This window comes from Corella eumyota, chromosome 2 (assembly GCF_963082875.1).
Source record: "Corella eumyota chromosome 2, kaCorEumy4.1, whole genome shotgun sequence".
NCBI classification, from domain to species: Eukaryota; Metazoa; Chordata; class Ascidiacea; order Phlebobranchia; family Corellidae; genus Corella; species Corella eumyota.
The window spans coordinates 21,310,806-21,325,890 of NC_137491.1; the positions used below are offsets into that span (position 1 = coordinate 21,310,806).

Consider the following 15,085-nt stretch of genomic DNA (forward strand, 5'->3'; position numbering starts at 1 on the left):
TCTGATCAGATTGTAGAAGGGTTTTAAATATTTTTTCATTATTTCTACAAAGCTATTAATAGCAACAATTTAGACAACTCGTTTTAATTTTCAACTTGAAATAATGGCCCGATTATAACCACGTGATCAAATAGTCAATGTAAACAAACTGACAGACAGACAGACTGACAGACAAAATTTAGAATCAAGTAACTGACCGAATGTCAGGCTGAGTTTTGTCAGTTAAGTTAAATTCTACGTAAACTCTATTAAACTGGATTAATGTTAGTTATAAAGCTATTACATCAATAAATATAACTCAAAAGTTTAGTTAAACTTTTAAAACTTAATCAAAACAACCAAACCCAGTTTCCCAATACTTTAACGTTATCAGCATTCTAGTTATTATTTCTTTGTTTGTTTTATTCAAACGCGCACATTTCGTTGCACACACACGCGAAATGCTCCATTAAATTAATAACAAATTTACAATAATTAATTTATCCTCGATATTCATGTTATTGATTTGTGGTGCACACAAAAGCTGGTAAATTAAATTAACATACATTAAATAGTAAGCACTAGACTTCATTTTAAAAATATTTTAAACACTTTCACATTACTTATACTGTACTACATTTATACCTTTCTTTACCCAATGCCGAAATCTCAAGCTTTTTTTTTTAAAATGATATAAAGAGCTGTGTAAGTAGTTATATATCAAAGCAATGATTGTATATTTCGGTATATATGATCATTAAAAAAGTAAATAAACCAAACAATGTTTTAATGATTATTTAATAAATGACAAAACAGTCAGCAGTAATATTAGGTCGAAATCACACAAAAGTTTTATGTAATTTTATAAACCCGAAAAATGTTAAATATGCTTACATCCAAACAAGTAAAATCATAATTACTAGTAGTCAAAAATTCAAGATCAATAAATTGCCAAAAAAGAGAAAAAAGTTTAAAAACAGAAGCGTTTTTACATAACAAATCTTTTAACCTATTCTTTAGTTTTTTAGAACATTAAAAATAAAACTACTATGCAGGGATATTTTTAAAAATAGCAAATTTAATCAATGTTTGCAAAGTTTTTTGTAGAAAAGCAGCTTGTTTGTAGTTGGTCAATTATTAAAAAGTTTATAAAAAAATTCAAAATTTTATGAGTCCTTTCTTTCACAGCAGCACTTTCAGGGTTTCCAGAGCCTTAGAAGCCCATCTTCGGAGTAAGTGGCGATCAAGTTATTGTGGGGATGATGGGAAACACCGATGACATCACAATCATGGATTGTTAAAGTTCGTTCTAGTTTGCCAGTGCTGGTGGAGAAACAATAAAGAACCTGGAAAAAAATTTTACAAAATGTAGCATTAAAAAGTTAATAAAAAATATTTTTTAACTACTTTACTAATTATTAATTTTTAATTATCAGTGATGTGACACTGCTGTTAAGACCTAAAAATAATTATATTAAAAAATTAATTTTTTACTTTATCTTCGCCAACACAATAAATCCACTCTCCTCTAGGTGACACTGTTGCACACACAAAGTCACCACCCTCCCTCTTTCCTGAACTAAACGATTTTACTATTTGACCCTGAAAGAAAATTAAAGGTCAAAAAATATTTTAAATCCGACAGGGTGGTGTAGTGGTAAGAACACTTGCCACCCCACATATAAGGTCGTGGGTTAAATCCCTACTGATCTCATGCTTAAGTATTTTTAAGTAATGTGCTATAAAACGGTAAAAACTTCTGCTAAGCCGGCATTTAATCAGCAGCATAATTACCAGGCAATTATAATCTATATAATTCCAAACTGCTAAAGGCAACTTGAAACTGGGCCGGGTAACTGTTGTTACTCTTTGTTTAAGTCATGAAGTCAACCTTCCCACAGCAAGGACAAATTTACATAAAAAACCCAACTATAAGAAATGGGAGAACTTTACCTGCATGTTCATGATGGAAACAATATTGGATCGATTACAAACCACAAAATGTTCAGGATTCTTGGGTAAAATGTGAACAGAATTAACGGTGACATCTTGTTGGCCGGCACTTAGAGATTTAAATGTGTTTGTACATTCTGTTGATTTCATATTCCATAACTAATAAGTATAAACATTGGATTTTAATTTTTATTAACTTAACATATAAAATTTTTCCAAAATAATTTTTTTTTAAGTTCAAAAATTTAAAAAAAATACATTTAAAACTAAAAAAGAATAAAATCAAAAAATTTTGAATCATAACAACAAATAGAAATAAATTTAAGTTACAACTACAATGTATTAGCCTATACCACCTTAAACCAATTTACCAAATGGACATAATCTTAAAAACTGTAATAAAAATTGGGCCAAATATTTTTTTGTAAATTAGGGGGCATTTCTCAAAGAATTGCTTGGGGTAAAAAAGGTTTAAAAATGTCTCATTATCAATAAAATGACGTTTTAGGTAATAATATATATAAAGGATTTCACATGACGACTTATGACAATTAAAATCCCTATTGTAGGGTAGGCTATTAACTAGTACATGTAATACAAGAAACACAGCTTAAATGTTGGTTGTATATAATTAAAAATTAAACTAATCTAAGATCCTCACCTTAACATTTCCATCTGATGAAGCACTTATAATATGGTGCCCGTCGGTGGCGAACACAACTTCGTTGACAAACGAGGTGTGACCTCTAAACTCCTTCAAGGTTTTGCCCGACTTCAATCCATGAAGTTTAATGCATTGATCAAATGAAGCACTGAGAACCTGGAAGTAAATAGAGATACTTGTGAATTTGTATTAAAGATTATTATTTTTATATCTACTACACACATGAGTAAAGGCCAACTCCACAGCCTAAACATAAAGTAGCATTTGTTACCTTGACCTAGTCTCAAGTTTACTTTAGCGATTTGGGATAATATTGATTATAATTGCCTAATAATTGAAATTGTTATAATTAATTATCTTGATCAATTAATAATAGTTTGTATAGTAATAAATAGGTAATACTAAACACAACAAACAAAAAAATTCAAATTAAATTGACAACCAGTACAAATTTGAACTATGTTAAACATTGTCACTAAACAATCAAGCTTCCATCATTAATGTTTTCAAACAAACAAAACACTGATGCAAAATAGTAAATAATTAACATAAAAGTAACAGCTATAACAGTGATATCACAAATACAAACCAAAAACAAAAAATGAAGATTTTTAGTCAGATATTTTCACCAGTTCTTATATTAATTTTAAATCACAACACGATTTTTTTTATTTTTAGAGAATTAACTTAATACTAAAAGTTAAAAATGGCAGAACCAGTACATCCAAATAGGATCAACTTAAAAATTGGATTTTTTGAGTTTCGATTAGAAGGATTACCAGCAGAAGTAGCGAGTTACATTGCCCTTGGAACAGCTGGAGTTGTACTATCAGCAGGAGCAACAGCGTTCATAGCCGGCCTTGTTTCGAGTGAAGATAAAGCTCAATTCTGCATCGAGTTGTTCAACACTTTGGTTAACTCAGCAGGAGCATTTGTTAAGTGGGTAAGAAGCGGATCCCTAACTCTTCATGTGATCACTAAGAACAAGGAGGAGACAAAGAGGTTGATGATCGATCATTACTTTGGTGAGATGCTGAAGAGGATGAACAACTTCCTCGCAACCAAAGATGCCGGGAAACTTGATTCTATCGAGCTGACAAACTTTGAGAAAATTTCAGGGGAAGAAGAGTTTGAAGAAATGAAATTGAAAGCTCAAAAAAGAATTGAGCTCATGCTTGAGGTAAAGGAGTTGTTTTGTAATAACAAATAAAGAAGTTGTCAAAAATTATTTCAAAAAATTTTAAAGTAATTCTTAACCACAAAACTTAACCACAGAACAATTTTTTTTATTGCAGCCAAGAATCCAGGATAGTGAAGGTAAATTTTGTGACTTATTAATTCTTGATAGAGGTAGACCAGAAGTTCCTTTTTTTAATTTTATTTATATATTAATATGGTTAACCTAATAGTTATTAAGCTTCTTAAAAATATTCCATTTTTCTTTATTAATTGAGTTAAGACATAGGGCAGTAAATATTAAACCCAGCATCTTATAAATATTGTTACACAATATTAAAATCCAATGCCAACCCATTATACCATACCATGGTTTTTAACAATAATTGATTTAAAGGTTTTCTGGAAGGTGATCTGCGTACATTTGGATTCCCAAAACTGTCGGACATAAAAGATGATGACCAACGAAGTGGAACCAGTGGTCTCGGTAGCACGATCAGTGTGCAGTCAAGCAAAAACCAACAGCAAGTTGCACAACTAGGTGAGTTTTGTTATAAACAAGTAAACCTGTACATTATCTTAATCCAATAATAACTTTAAAATTGATTTAGAATCAGGAGTGAAAGACATCAAACTTACTCCACAAATAACATCCTTGGATCTCCAAAACTTATTTCAATCAGAAGGTAAGTTAATATTAAATTTACTTTGACCATGGTAATTAATAGAGGGTAAATATATTAAAGTTTTAAGTATTAATTTAGAAAATTGTAGTAAGCATTGGCAAAATAAAAGTTATGACAAATTTGTGATGGAGTTTTCCCCACAATATAAGGGAGGTGCTAGTTTGTGTTATCTTCCAAAGCTGACCAAATATTATGTCGCCTGTTTGATGACCAACCAATATGACAAAGCCATGAAAGCCAAGAACGAGGTTTCTTCCCTGATTCAAAGCAACATCCAAGTTAGTGCTGAGCAAGTCCAGTTATTTGCTGACCACCTTGAAGGTAAGGGGAAATATCTGGAGTCAATCTTGTTCTACAGTGCAGCTGGTGGGTTGTATGGTCTTGGTAGTAAATTGTTCAACCAATCTGTGGGGGGGATAGCACAGTGTGTGTATGGTATGAGGGGTTGTGTCGACAAAATAAAAGATAGAAACATGAAAAGTGTCATCCAACATCATGTGACACCACTCATGCGTGAAATGACAGAGTTCGTCCACAACGACACACAATCTGATGTGAAGGTGAGATGTGATAAGGAAGCTTGGTGTTTATATAACATAGTTTGGTGTAAATATTGGTCCAAAGTTGATGTCACCCAAACATGCCAGCAAGCAGTGAAGTTGATGGAGGATGTTCTGGGATCTTCAGCAAATAAGTATCGGGTTTATGGAGCCCACTTGCACTTCCTTGGTTTATGGTAAGAAGCTCAACAACCATCAGAGGCAGAAGGTTATTATGTGAGGGCAATGGAGGCTTACAAGAATGCTAAAGATAGGAGTGATGAAGATAAAAGCAAGTTGATTAAAATGTGTGAAAAGCGACTCGTTAAAGTTCAAGGTTTAATCAAAACATAAAAATAGTGAAAGGGTATTTCACCGTTTCTCAAATTAAAAAATTAAAAACATATTCTCTCAATCAGAAAAACAATTTCTTAAGTAATTTTGTTTAAAACCAAAAATCACAATTCTGTAATGCTTAATTAAATACTTGTTTAATGTGTAAATATTATGTATAATATTTTAAGTGTGCATGTTTATTTCATATTACTAATATTTTAGTTTTTTTGTATTTTAAATTGAATTGTCAAAACATGGCTTGTAACATAATTAAATTTAGTGGTTGCAAATCTGGTAGATTTTACCGATATAGAGCAATGTAAGTGTCAAATCTACAATACATTTTAAAACCTTATAATTGGCCGAAAAAATTCAAAATGAAACAAACCAGAAAATATGATGTGTGCAGGCCAAAACTACGGCTTATTATTCTCCAGTTGTCTTGCTTTTCAACTTGTTAAAGCAAGCAACATTGAACTTATGAGTAAATGTCAATTTGTGGAGATTCCAATGACAAAACCTCACAGAAATGTTAAAGTTAAACTTAAACCATTTAATCTGAACACAAATTCCTAAATATGGCTCACTACTGCTACCTTGAGGGGTTGAAATTAAGTTTTGTGTTGTTCCAGTAATTTTTAATTTGTTCAAATAAAATAAGTAAAACCTTATTTTATTTGAACTTGATAAATAAATGTTTGCATATAATGTAACCTTAAATTTTGTTATTAACTTAAGCAAATTTGTTTCAACTTTTCAAGACAAAAATGTATTTAAAATATATATAGAAACAATACATTTTTGTCCAAAAACAACACAAACCAACACAGAGCCTATGAAACATAGCTAACGTTGTTACTAAACAATCAAACTCTTGCCGTAAAATGTTTAAACAAACAAACCACTGTAATAATTTGGTGAATAATTAATCAAAGAGTCAAATATGAACAGTGATATCGGAATAATCAAAAAAATAATATCAGTGTTTAAAGGAATTGATAGTTACTATAGCTTTTAAAATAATAATTCTGTTTAGATTTTAAAAGGTTAATAACATAAACAAAAGTTAAAAATGGCAGAATTAGCTCAGGAAACCACTAATCTGATAAATGTTAAATATGGTTCATTTGAGTTAATATTAAAAGGAGTTCCAGCAGAAGTTGCGAGCCATATTGCACTGAAAGCTGCTGGAGTTGTACTATCAGCTGGAGCAGCAACATTTATAACTAGTTTCGTTTCAAGTCAAGATAGAGTCCAATTTTGTTGGGATTTCTTGGGCACTCTGCTTAACTCAGCAGGATCTTTTGTAAACTGGATAAGAAGCGGATCCATAACTCTTCATGTGATTACTAAGAACGAGGAGGAGACAAAGAGGTTGATGTACGACTACTCCTCTGGTGAGATGCTGAAGAGGATGAACAACTTCCTCGCAACCAAAGATGCTGGGAAACTTGATTCCATTGAGCTGGAAAACTTTGAGAAAATTTCGGGGGAAGAAAAGTTTGAAGAAATGAAATTGGAAGCTCAAAAAAGAATTAAGCTCATGCTTGAGGTAGAAAACTTGTTTTATAAAGCATTTTTTAGCATTACTTTGAAATTAAAAATAATAAAAGCAATTCTCAAATCAAGATATTTTTTTATTAACACTATTTTTTTATTTGTTTTTTGCAGCCAAGAAATCCCCAAAATAAGGGTAAGCTATGTGAAATTAAACTTTATTTAAACCCAATTAATCAACAATAATTTGTTTAAAGGGTTTTTGAAAAGTGGTGTGCGTTTGTTTGGGTTTTCAAAATTTTCCAACAAGAAATATGATAATCAACAGAGTGCATCCAGTGTTCATGTAGGCATTATCAGTACGCATTTGACCAAAAATAAACCCAAAAAAAGAAAATTAGGTAAGTGTAGTTCTTAGTTAGTTTTTTTTGTTAAATAAAATTAATTAAGTTTAAATTGCTTACTTATATTTTGCAGAGGTAGAAGCCAAAGAAACAAAACTTTCTCAACAAGTAACAGCTTTGGATCTTCAGAATTTGTTTGAATCTGAGGGTTAGTTGACTTTAATTTAATTTTGACAATGAAGGGTAAAAAGATCAATAATGATAAAAAAATTGTAATTTTATTATTTTTGTTTAGAAAAATCAATAAAGCATTGGCAGACCAAGCGCTATGATAAATTTTTTTTCAAGATTTCCCCACAATATGAGGCCGGAGCAAGTTTGTGTTATCTCTTAAAGCTGACCCAATATTATGTCGCCTGTTTGATGACCAACCAATATGACAAAGCCATGGAAGCCAAGAACAAGGTTTCTTCCCTGATTCAAAGCAACATCAAAGATAGTGCTGAGCAAGTTCAATTATTTGCTGACCATCTTCAAGGTAAGGAGAAATATCTGGAGTCAATCTTGTTCTACAGTGCAGCTGGTGGTTTGTATGGTCTTGGTAGTAAAGTGCTCAACCAATCTGTTAAAAAGGTAGCACAGTGTGTGGGTGGTTTGGATGGTTGTGTTGACAAAATACAGGAAGATGAAAACATGAAAATTGTCATCCAACATCATGTGACACCACTCATGCGGGAAATGACAGAGCTCGTCCACAACGACACACAATCTGATGCAAAGGTGAGATGTGATATGGAAGCTGGTTGTCTTTTTTGCATAGCAGAGAGTGAATATGATTCCGATGGAGATCCTACCCAAACATGCCAGCAAGCAGTGAAGTTGATGGAGGATGTTCTGGGATCTTCAGCAAATGAGTATGGAGTTTATGGGTCCCACTTGCACTCGCTTGGTCGATGGTATCACTACGAATCTCAACAACCATCGGAGGCAAAAGATTATTATGTGAAGGCATTGAAGGCTTTCAAGAATGCTAAAGATGAAAGTGATGAAGATAAAAGTGAGAGGGTTAAAGAATGTAAAGAGCAACTTGTAGAAGTTCGAGGTTTAATCAAAAAATTAAAAAAAGTGAAAAAATAATTTCAGTTTTTGCCATAATTTGAAAAAAAAAAAATTTTTTTAATTCTTAACTTGAATAGGTTTTTTTTTAATTTAAGTTTGTTTAAATCCAAAAATGAGATAAGTAATGTGTGTAAATATTATGTTTATTATTTTTTTTAATTTGTTTAAATCATAATTTTTTTTCTGTATAGCTATGTAAAACAGAAATAATATTTCTAATATTCTTATTGTTGCATGTCAATTCCAAATCATCATTATTTTTAAGTTTTTATGTTAGTAATTTTAGTTTAATTTGTGTTAAGCAGGGCTTGTATAAAATAAAATTCAGTAGTTGAAAGTTTTTTGTCGTTGAATCAACTTAAAGTTAAAAAAATCATATTCCACAAACACTTAACCAAAGACTAATAACTTACTATAAACCCATTTTAAAGTTAAACAACAACCCAGGATAACTAAACTTAATACCAACTGTGACAAAACCTTATTTAAAAATATTATTTTATAATATAATAGATTATAAATCACACTAAACCATTAAAAACTATGTACACATTGTTAGTGTTTGTACTAGGGTGCTATAAGATATATAAACCTAAGTAAACATTGTTAAAATTTGTACAAAAGTTGTACACTTAAGAATATATTACCAAAGTTAAATGGATTTATTTACCACAAACAAGTTGAAATATTGTTCAACTAACCTGACCTCCATCTTTAGAGAAGGACACAGTGGTTATTCCTTTACTGTGAGCTCTCTCAAACCTCCTTAAACATTGCCCAGTTGCCATCTTCCAAACCTAAACATCATCAATAAGAATTGTAATTAAATTGGATTAGGAAACTAATTGGTGATAATCATCCGACCCCAGAAATGGTAATGGCCTGTCCATCGTTCAGCATTTTAATTGTTGTTATATGGTTGCAACTTGGCAGGGTGGTGTAAGGGTCAGTAACAAATTTAACCCCATGTGGGTAAGTATTTGACCTTCTTACATCAAGGATAAATTTATATATAAAAAAAATCTTGAAACTAATATTTGCCTGCGATAATTTGGTGATTGTGTAGGCCTATAAATCGGACATACATAAGTTATATAATTTTACATAATCCCACTCTACTATTAGTTATATAATTCCATATAATTCTACTCTACTATTAGTTTTATAATTCCATATAATTCCACTCTATTATTAGTTTTATAATTCCATATAATCCCACCTTAATCTTTCCCTGTTGATCCCCACTTGCCAGCATCTCACTGTCCCGGCTGAAGCTCAAACACAAAACTGCATCGTCCATCATCATGAATTTATCCTGGGCTTGAAACTGGAGATCTTTCCTGATCTTCCCCGTCACAAAGTTCCACACTTCTATAAAGCCATCAACACTAAACATAAAGTTGGTGTTAGTTATAATCTAAAGTTTGAAGTTAAAGGTGGAGTTAGTGCGGTAACAAAAACCCCGTAATTTAGCATAGTTAAAACAAAGTAAAAACTGACAATTTTACATTTGGTTTATAAGAATTATTAATTATAATTGCTGCTGATTGGTCCTGGAGTTAGCAGAAGTTTGTACTGTCTATAGCACCTTACTTAAAGGAGCTTCAACATAGAAGCATTGTGGGTCAAACCCAGGACCTTATGTATTACAACCAATCAGAAAATATGACTCTAATTTTGTTGTATAACTTCACCCACCTTCCAGTCACCAGGAATTGTCCATCAGGTGAAAACTTTGCGCACTCGACGTGACTTTTTGTTCCAAACTTGATTGTTTTGTTCAACTGGGTCGGATATTTTTCCTCCTCCGTCTCCCTGTGAGTCTGAGCCTTGCCCCGGAACAAATCAATCGTGGTCCCAGGAGGAAGAAGTCCCTGATGTTGCTGCCACTTGAGGGATTGACCCAACAGCGCCATCAAGCGAGAAGGAGGAACAACACTCACCTTAAAAATAAAATCAACAAATTTTACAAATGATGAAATCTATTTTGACTTCCTCTTTTTAGCTTAAATTAATTCAATTTTATCCCCACCTCCTTAGCCAGAGATTGAGCAATAAGAGCTCTTCTTTTTTCCTTAGTTGAGCCATCAGGATAAGCTTCCCTTGGATCAAAATAACTCCGAGCCAACAAGTTCTCCAAGTGGACATATCGTTCCGCATGAGCGTGCTTTAGTGATGTCATAGGGTCGGTCTGACGTAACAATGACCTTGCAGCTCCGAGCTCACGAAGTTCAATCAACTCGAGAACAATTTGTTCGTACAAATCAACCAAGGTTTTGTCTGGAAGTTTAAGAGATTGTATCGCCTGAAAAAGAATTTAGAAAGAAATTCTAGAACTTTTTGTCATAATTTGTAGTTAGAATTAGCTTTTCAAAATTTGCCAAACTGTCACCAAGTTATAGTTGGGTTTATTACAACAAATATTCCAGGTTACCTAATGATGTTACACTGAAAACTATCCAAAAATGTAATGCCTTAAAAAATTGTTCCACAGCATGTAAGTTGTTATAATTAGAGTTTAGATAAAACCCTTGTGCAGATACAATAGTTATATATTATGACATCACAAACCTGTAGAACAGTGTCCCAATGTCCATTGTTAATGTCGTTAACAAATCCATCGATGCTGTCAACCGTGTTTAAACTAATCGTTGATTCCTCCTGAAAGATGAATTAAATAATTTAAAACTTAGAAAAAAATTGCAGCTGGCTTCACTACATGAAGTTCTAGGTTTAATCCCCACTGCTCTCATGCTGTTGTGCCCTTATGTAAGGCTTTATAAATTAAGGCTTTATAAATTATGTATGTAAGGCTTTATAAATATGAACTCATGCTGAGCCAGCACTTAATCAGCAGATTAATTATCGGGCAATTATAATCTATAATATCCCAAACTGCCACAGTCTAGAAAATTTTAATCCAATCTTAGTTAAGTTAAAATTAATAATATCAACGAGGAATTTCTAAAACAACAAAATAAATTTTATTTTTTTAAGGATTTTTAGCCTAACAAATTAATAAACTAAAATATAGTTTAAATTTGTACCTGCAGTGTGGATAAAGTTCTCATTAAATTATTTTCTTTAAGATATTGTTGAATTAACCTCACAACATCAGCAGATTCAATCTCAAGCGTCATTTTATAAAATTTTTAATTCTGAAACGAACAAAAGGTTTTAAAATATATGAAAAAAAAGGTAAATATTATCAGAAATTTGTAAGCGATAAATATACATATCAGCAGCATAAATAAATAAATAAAATTTGATTTTAGTTTACTCAACTAAATGTAATGAGGTTAGAAAATTTTGTGAATATTTTTTAAAATAGACTTATAGACACAGTAATATAACATGTTATTAAAAATATTAATTTTAAATTTTATTTTAAAAAATGGTTTTTAGAAGGAAATTAAGAATACAAAAACATAGAAATTATAACTGAAAAAAAGAGGAAAATAAACGAATGATATCAAACTAGATCTTAGAAAGAATAGAAGAGGAGAGAAAACAAGGGTTTTTAAACATATCTGAGAGCAAACTTCACAATTCCTAAACAAAAAAGTTTAAAATTAATATAATTTGTTAAAACAGTTCAATTTCTATCAAAATATTCACATTATTTACAAAAATGTTTTCAAGAAAAAATTTAATTATTTAGGACCTCCCCGTTTTAATCTTGCAAATCTATTATTAACATTGGGATCTCGTAATTTATTATTACAACTTGAAAATTTTATTGGTCCTTTAGTAAAAGGTTTGTTCCTTGGAGATGGTTGCAATGGTCTTCTAATGGTGGTTTCTTCAGAACCATATGACCAATTTGAGCTTGGTTTGGCAGGGTTTTTGTTTAAAAGTGGAGTTTTTCTTGGTAACTTTGAATAGGGTTTGGTTAACCCCGTTCTTGATATCTTAACTTGGTTAAAATGTTTCTGAAATTTTGAAGTCGACGGGGAATCGATTGAAAGATTATTTTCTGATTCCTCATCAAGGTCAATGACATCATCGTTTTCATCAAATGAAATGCTGAGTCGAGGTTTTTTTATTTTAACCGAGTCATCAGAAATATTGACACGCTTTACCGGTTTTGAATAAGGGGTTAAAAACTCAGGTGCGGGGCTCTCTGCGATCAAGCGCGACATTGCTGATGATTTAGTGTCACTAGGTGATGCTATTGCCTGTTGGAGAGCTTTTAATTTTTTGTTTAAACTCTCGTTTTGTTGAGTTAACGAGTTCTCGGTATCTTGTAAGTCTAAAACATTTTCCTCTAAAGTTTCAATTTTTGATTTTTGGCTCAAAATTAGGTGATTTTTTTTGTAAACTTCTTTCCTCAATTTCATGTTTTCAACATCAATTTTTTTCTTAGAATTTTTTAAATTTTCATATTCTTGCTTTAATGACACGCACAAGGTTGCTAACCGTTTTGCTGGCTCGTTAGAGGAAGACTCATGAGTGTATTGTGACAACATCTCGTTGACCTCAGATTTTTGACCATCCAATATGACTTCTATCCTCTCCATGACCTTGATTCTTTCTCGCATTTGAATCATCTCGTTTCGAGCCTGACGTCCGTCAGCAGCGTCCGACTTCATAACATCAATGTCTGTTTTTAATAAGCTTAAAATATTCTTTGTGTCAATTAATTCTTGTTTTTGATATTTTATCTTCGATTTAAGATTTTCCTTATCCTCGTTTAAAACCCGACATGTTGATTCTATTTCCTTTTTTTTATTTTTAACCTTGACCAATTTAACTTCAAGTTCATCTAATTTGTTTTTCAACAAACACGGATCCAAGTCTGTGACGTCATCTTCTCGAATATTTAAATAAATTTTTGTGACGACTTGTTTGTGTTTGATCCGGGATCTGCATTGCGGGCATGATTGTTGTGTTCCGCAAGTCTTAAACCAGCGATTTAAACACTCGGCATGAAATAAATGCCCGCAAAAAGTGGCGCTAATATCTTTTTCTGTGCTGAAATAATCGGTGCAAATCGTACAAGAACTTCGCAGCGACATATTCGTCTATTTCACCATTTAAAATACGTTTTATAAAGCAATAATTATAAGTAGAACAAAAAAAAACATTTAAAAATTTAAAAATTTTCTGCTTTCATGCAGTTTAAAAAATTCCCCGAAATAAGTCAAACTTGTAACTGTGAAAGTTTCTCAATAAGTGCCACGAATAAAATTAACTTTATTTACATAAGTTTAAAACATTAAACTTAATCTATTACAGTTATCAATTTTAAACAATTTTTTAATATTTAAAAAAAAAACATTTTATTTTATATATCATTAAATTTAGTATTAAAACAAATTTAATTTAAATTTTTTTTAAAGAGGATAAAAGTATAATTTATTCACGAGCTCTGTCTGAGTCACAAACCGGTCACAACATATATTCTACAACTTAGCGTGTAAATTAAATCAAAAACTTTGAAGCAAATTAAAACAACAAAATGTCTCACACAATATTATTGGTCCAACCTACTAAGAAACCTGAAGGACGAACTTATTCTGATTATGAATCAGTCAACGAATGCATGGAAGGTAAAGGGATCAAGTTAAAATTTTGTAACTCAAAAATAAAAAAATATTTATTGGTATTATTAAATTTATCCTCAAATTGAGATATCAAAATTTCTCATAAATATCCCTCCAAATTAAATATGTTAAAAGTATTACAATTTAATGGTATTCCTAGATCTTATAAAAAAGCATACAGACAAAATAGAATAGCGGTTATAACTAAATATGACCAACTCGATATCTACTAGAAATGTTCTTGAAAAAATATTTAAATATCAACCCTACCTTAAACCTTTTTATTTAAATATATTTTAACAAAATAATTTTTTAAGTAATCGCTTTATAGAATGGTCAAATTTGGTTACAACCTCTGTTTTGTTTCATGCTGTATGCTTCTACACAAGATCGATAATTTCTGTTAAAACCTTTGTTTAATTTCATAATTGAAATCGACTTTTAGTTTGACAAAAAAACATTTAAACTGATTTTCTTATTTTAAGGTGTGTGCAAAATTTATGAGGAACATTTGAAGAGAATCAACCCAAACAGCCCGTCGATCACTTACGACATCAGCCAGTTGTTCGACTTTATCGACGACCTCGCCGACCTTTGTTGCTTGGTGTTCCAAAGCACCTCGCAAACTTATGCTCCTTACAACAAGGATTGGATCAAAGAGAAAATTTACATTTTGTTGAGAAAGCAAGCCGGGAAGACATAAACTGTGATGTCATAATTGGATTGTGTATGATGTCATTGTTGTGGCATTATAGAAAACTCTTTTTTATGGCAATTGATTGTGATGTCATAATTAATTGTTAACAGCATGTTAAGAACTTTTTAAAGTGAAAAATCAAAAAGAAATATTTTTAAATGTTCATAATCAATTTGTCGTTTAATTCCTTAATCAAGTAGAAACTTAATTCTTAGTTGTAGTGCTTCATGCAATTTATGATTGTTTTTAATAAAACAATGTTTTTATAAACTTTTGTGTTCACATATTTTGTGTTAAAAACCAAAATCAACACAAAAAGATGTAAGAAAAAAAAAGTTTTGGGTTCAGATATTTTTTTAAAATTGTTTATAAGTTTTAATTTCAATAAACTAAACTAAAAACTATATTTTCAATCAAAAAACTTAAAAACATGTTTTTTAAACTCGTACAGCGTTTTTGAATAATTAGCCCCCAAGTTGTGACGTCATAAGTTAATTAGTGACGTCACAAACCTTCTTACCATTGATTTATTGAACGAGAAACGAACGC

At 31.2% G+C, this 15,085-nt stretch overlaps 3 protein-coding genes across 3 annotated transcripts; 1 reads left to right on the forward strand and 2 right to left on the reverse strand.

The window, feature by feature from the left end:
* Positions 1 to 783: 783 nt before the first annotated feature.
* Positions 784 to 11,453, reverse strand: LOC145741857 (WD40 repeat-containing protein SMU1-like). Its single transcript, XM_082559524.1, has 10 exons — positions 11,341 to 11,453; positions 10,865 to 10,954; positions 10,326 to 10,598; positions 9,992 to 10,236; positions 9,513 to 9,681; positions 8,995 to 9,090; positions 2,594 to 2,752; positions 1,933 to 2,091; positions 1,474 to 1,581; positions 784 to 1,325 (listed from the first exon to the last, which is right to left on the reverse strand). The coding sequence occupies exons 1-10, from the start codon at positions 11,431 to 11,433 to the stop codon at positions 1,176 to 1,178; spliced, it is 1,542 nt and encodes a 513-aa protein (XP_082415650.1). The 5' UTR covers positions 11,434 to 11,453; the 3' UTR covers positions 784 to 1,175.
* Positions 11,454 to 11,636: 183 nt separating this feature from the next.
* Positions 11,637 to 13,352, reverse strand: LOC145741858 (E3 ubiquitin-protein ligase TRAIP-like). The gene has a single exon (XM_082559526.1). It carries the CDS (start codon positions 13,309 to 13,311, stop codon positions 11,947 to 11,949), a length of 1,365 nt encoding a protein of 454 aa, XP_082415652.1. The 5' UTR covers positions 13,312 to 13,352; the 3' UTR covers positions 11,637 to 11,946.
* Positions 13,353 to 13,703: 351 nt separating this feature from the next.
* On the forward strand, positions 13,704 to 14,799 carry LOC145742803 (enhancer of rudimentary homolog). The gene is made up of 2 exons (XM_082560612.1): positions 13,704 to 13,845; positions 14,325 to 14,799. The coding sequence occupies exons 1-2, from the start codon at positions 13,755 to 13,757 to the stop codon at positions 14,540 to 14,542; spliced, it is 309 nt and encodes a 102-aa protein (XP_082416738.1). The 5' UTR covers positions 13,704 to 13,754; the 3' UTR covers positions 14,543 to 14,799.
* The last annotated feature ends 286 nt before the right edge of the window (positions 14,800 to 15,085 follow it).

What these genes read in the sequence shown, in the direction of transcription:
- LOC145741857 (XM_082559524.1), bottom strand. Translation starts at nt 11,433, where the DNA reads ATGACGCTTGAGATTGAATCTGCTGATGTTGTGAGGTTAATTCAACAA. An exon ending in GAACTTTATCCACACTGCAG is followed by an intron (nt 10,955 to 11,340) that starts GTACAAATTTAA and finishes TTCATCTTTCAG; the next exon opens with GAGGAATCAACGATTAGTTT. An exon ending in TCTCTAAAGATGGAGGTCAG is followed by an intron (nt 2,753 to 8,994) that starts GTTAGTTGAACA and finishes ATTTACTTCCAG; the next exon opens with GTTCTCAGTGCTTCATTTGA.
- LOC145742803 (XM_082560612.1), top strand. Translation starts at nt 13,755, where the DNA reads ATGTCTCACACAATATTATTGGTCCAACCTACTAAGAAACCTGAAGGA. An exon ending in AGTCAACGAATGCATGGAAG is followed by an intron (nt 13,846 to 14,324) that starts GTAAAGGGATCA and finishes TCTTATTTTAAG; the next exon opens with GTGTGTGCAAAATTTATGAG.
- LOC145741858 (XM_082559526.1), bottom strand. Translation starts at nt 13,311, where the DNA reads ATGTCGCTGCGAAGTTCTTGTACGATTTGCACCGATTATTTCAGCACA.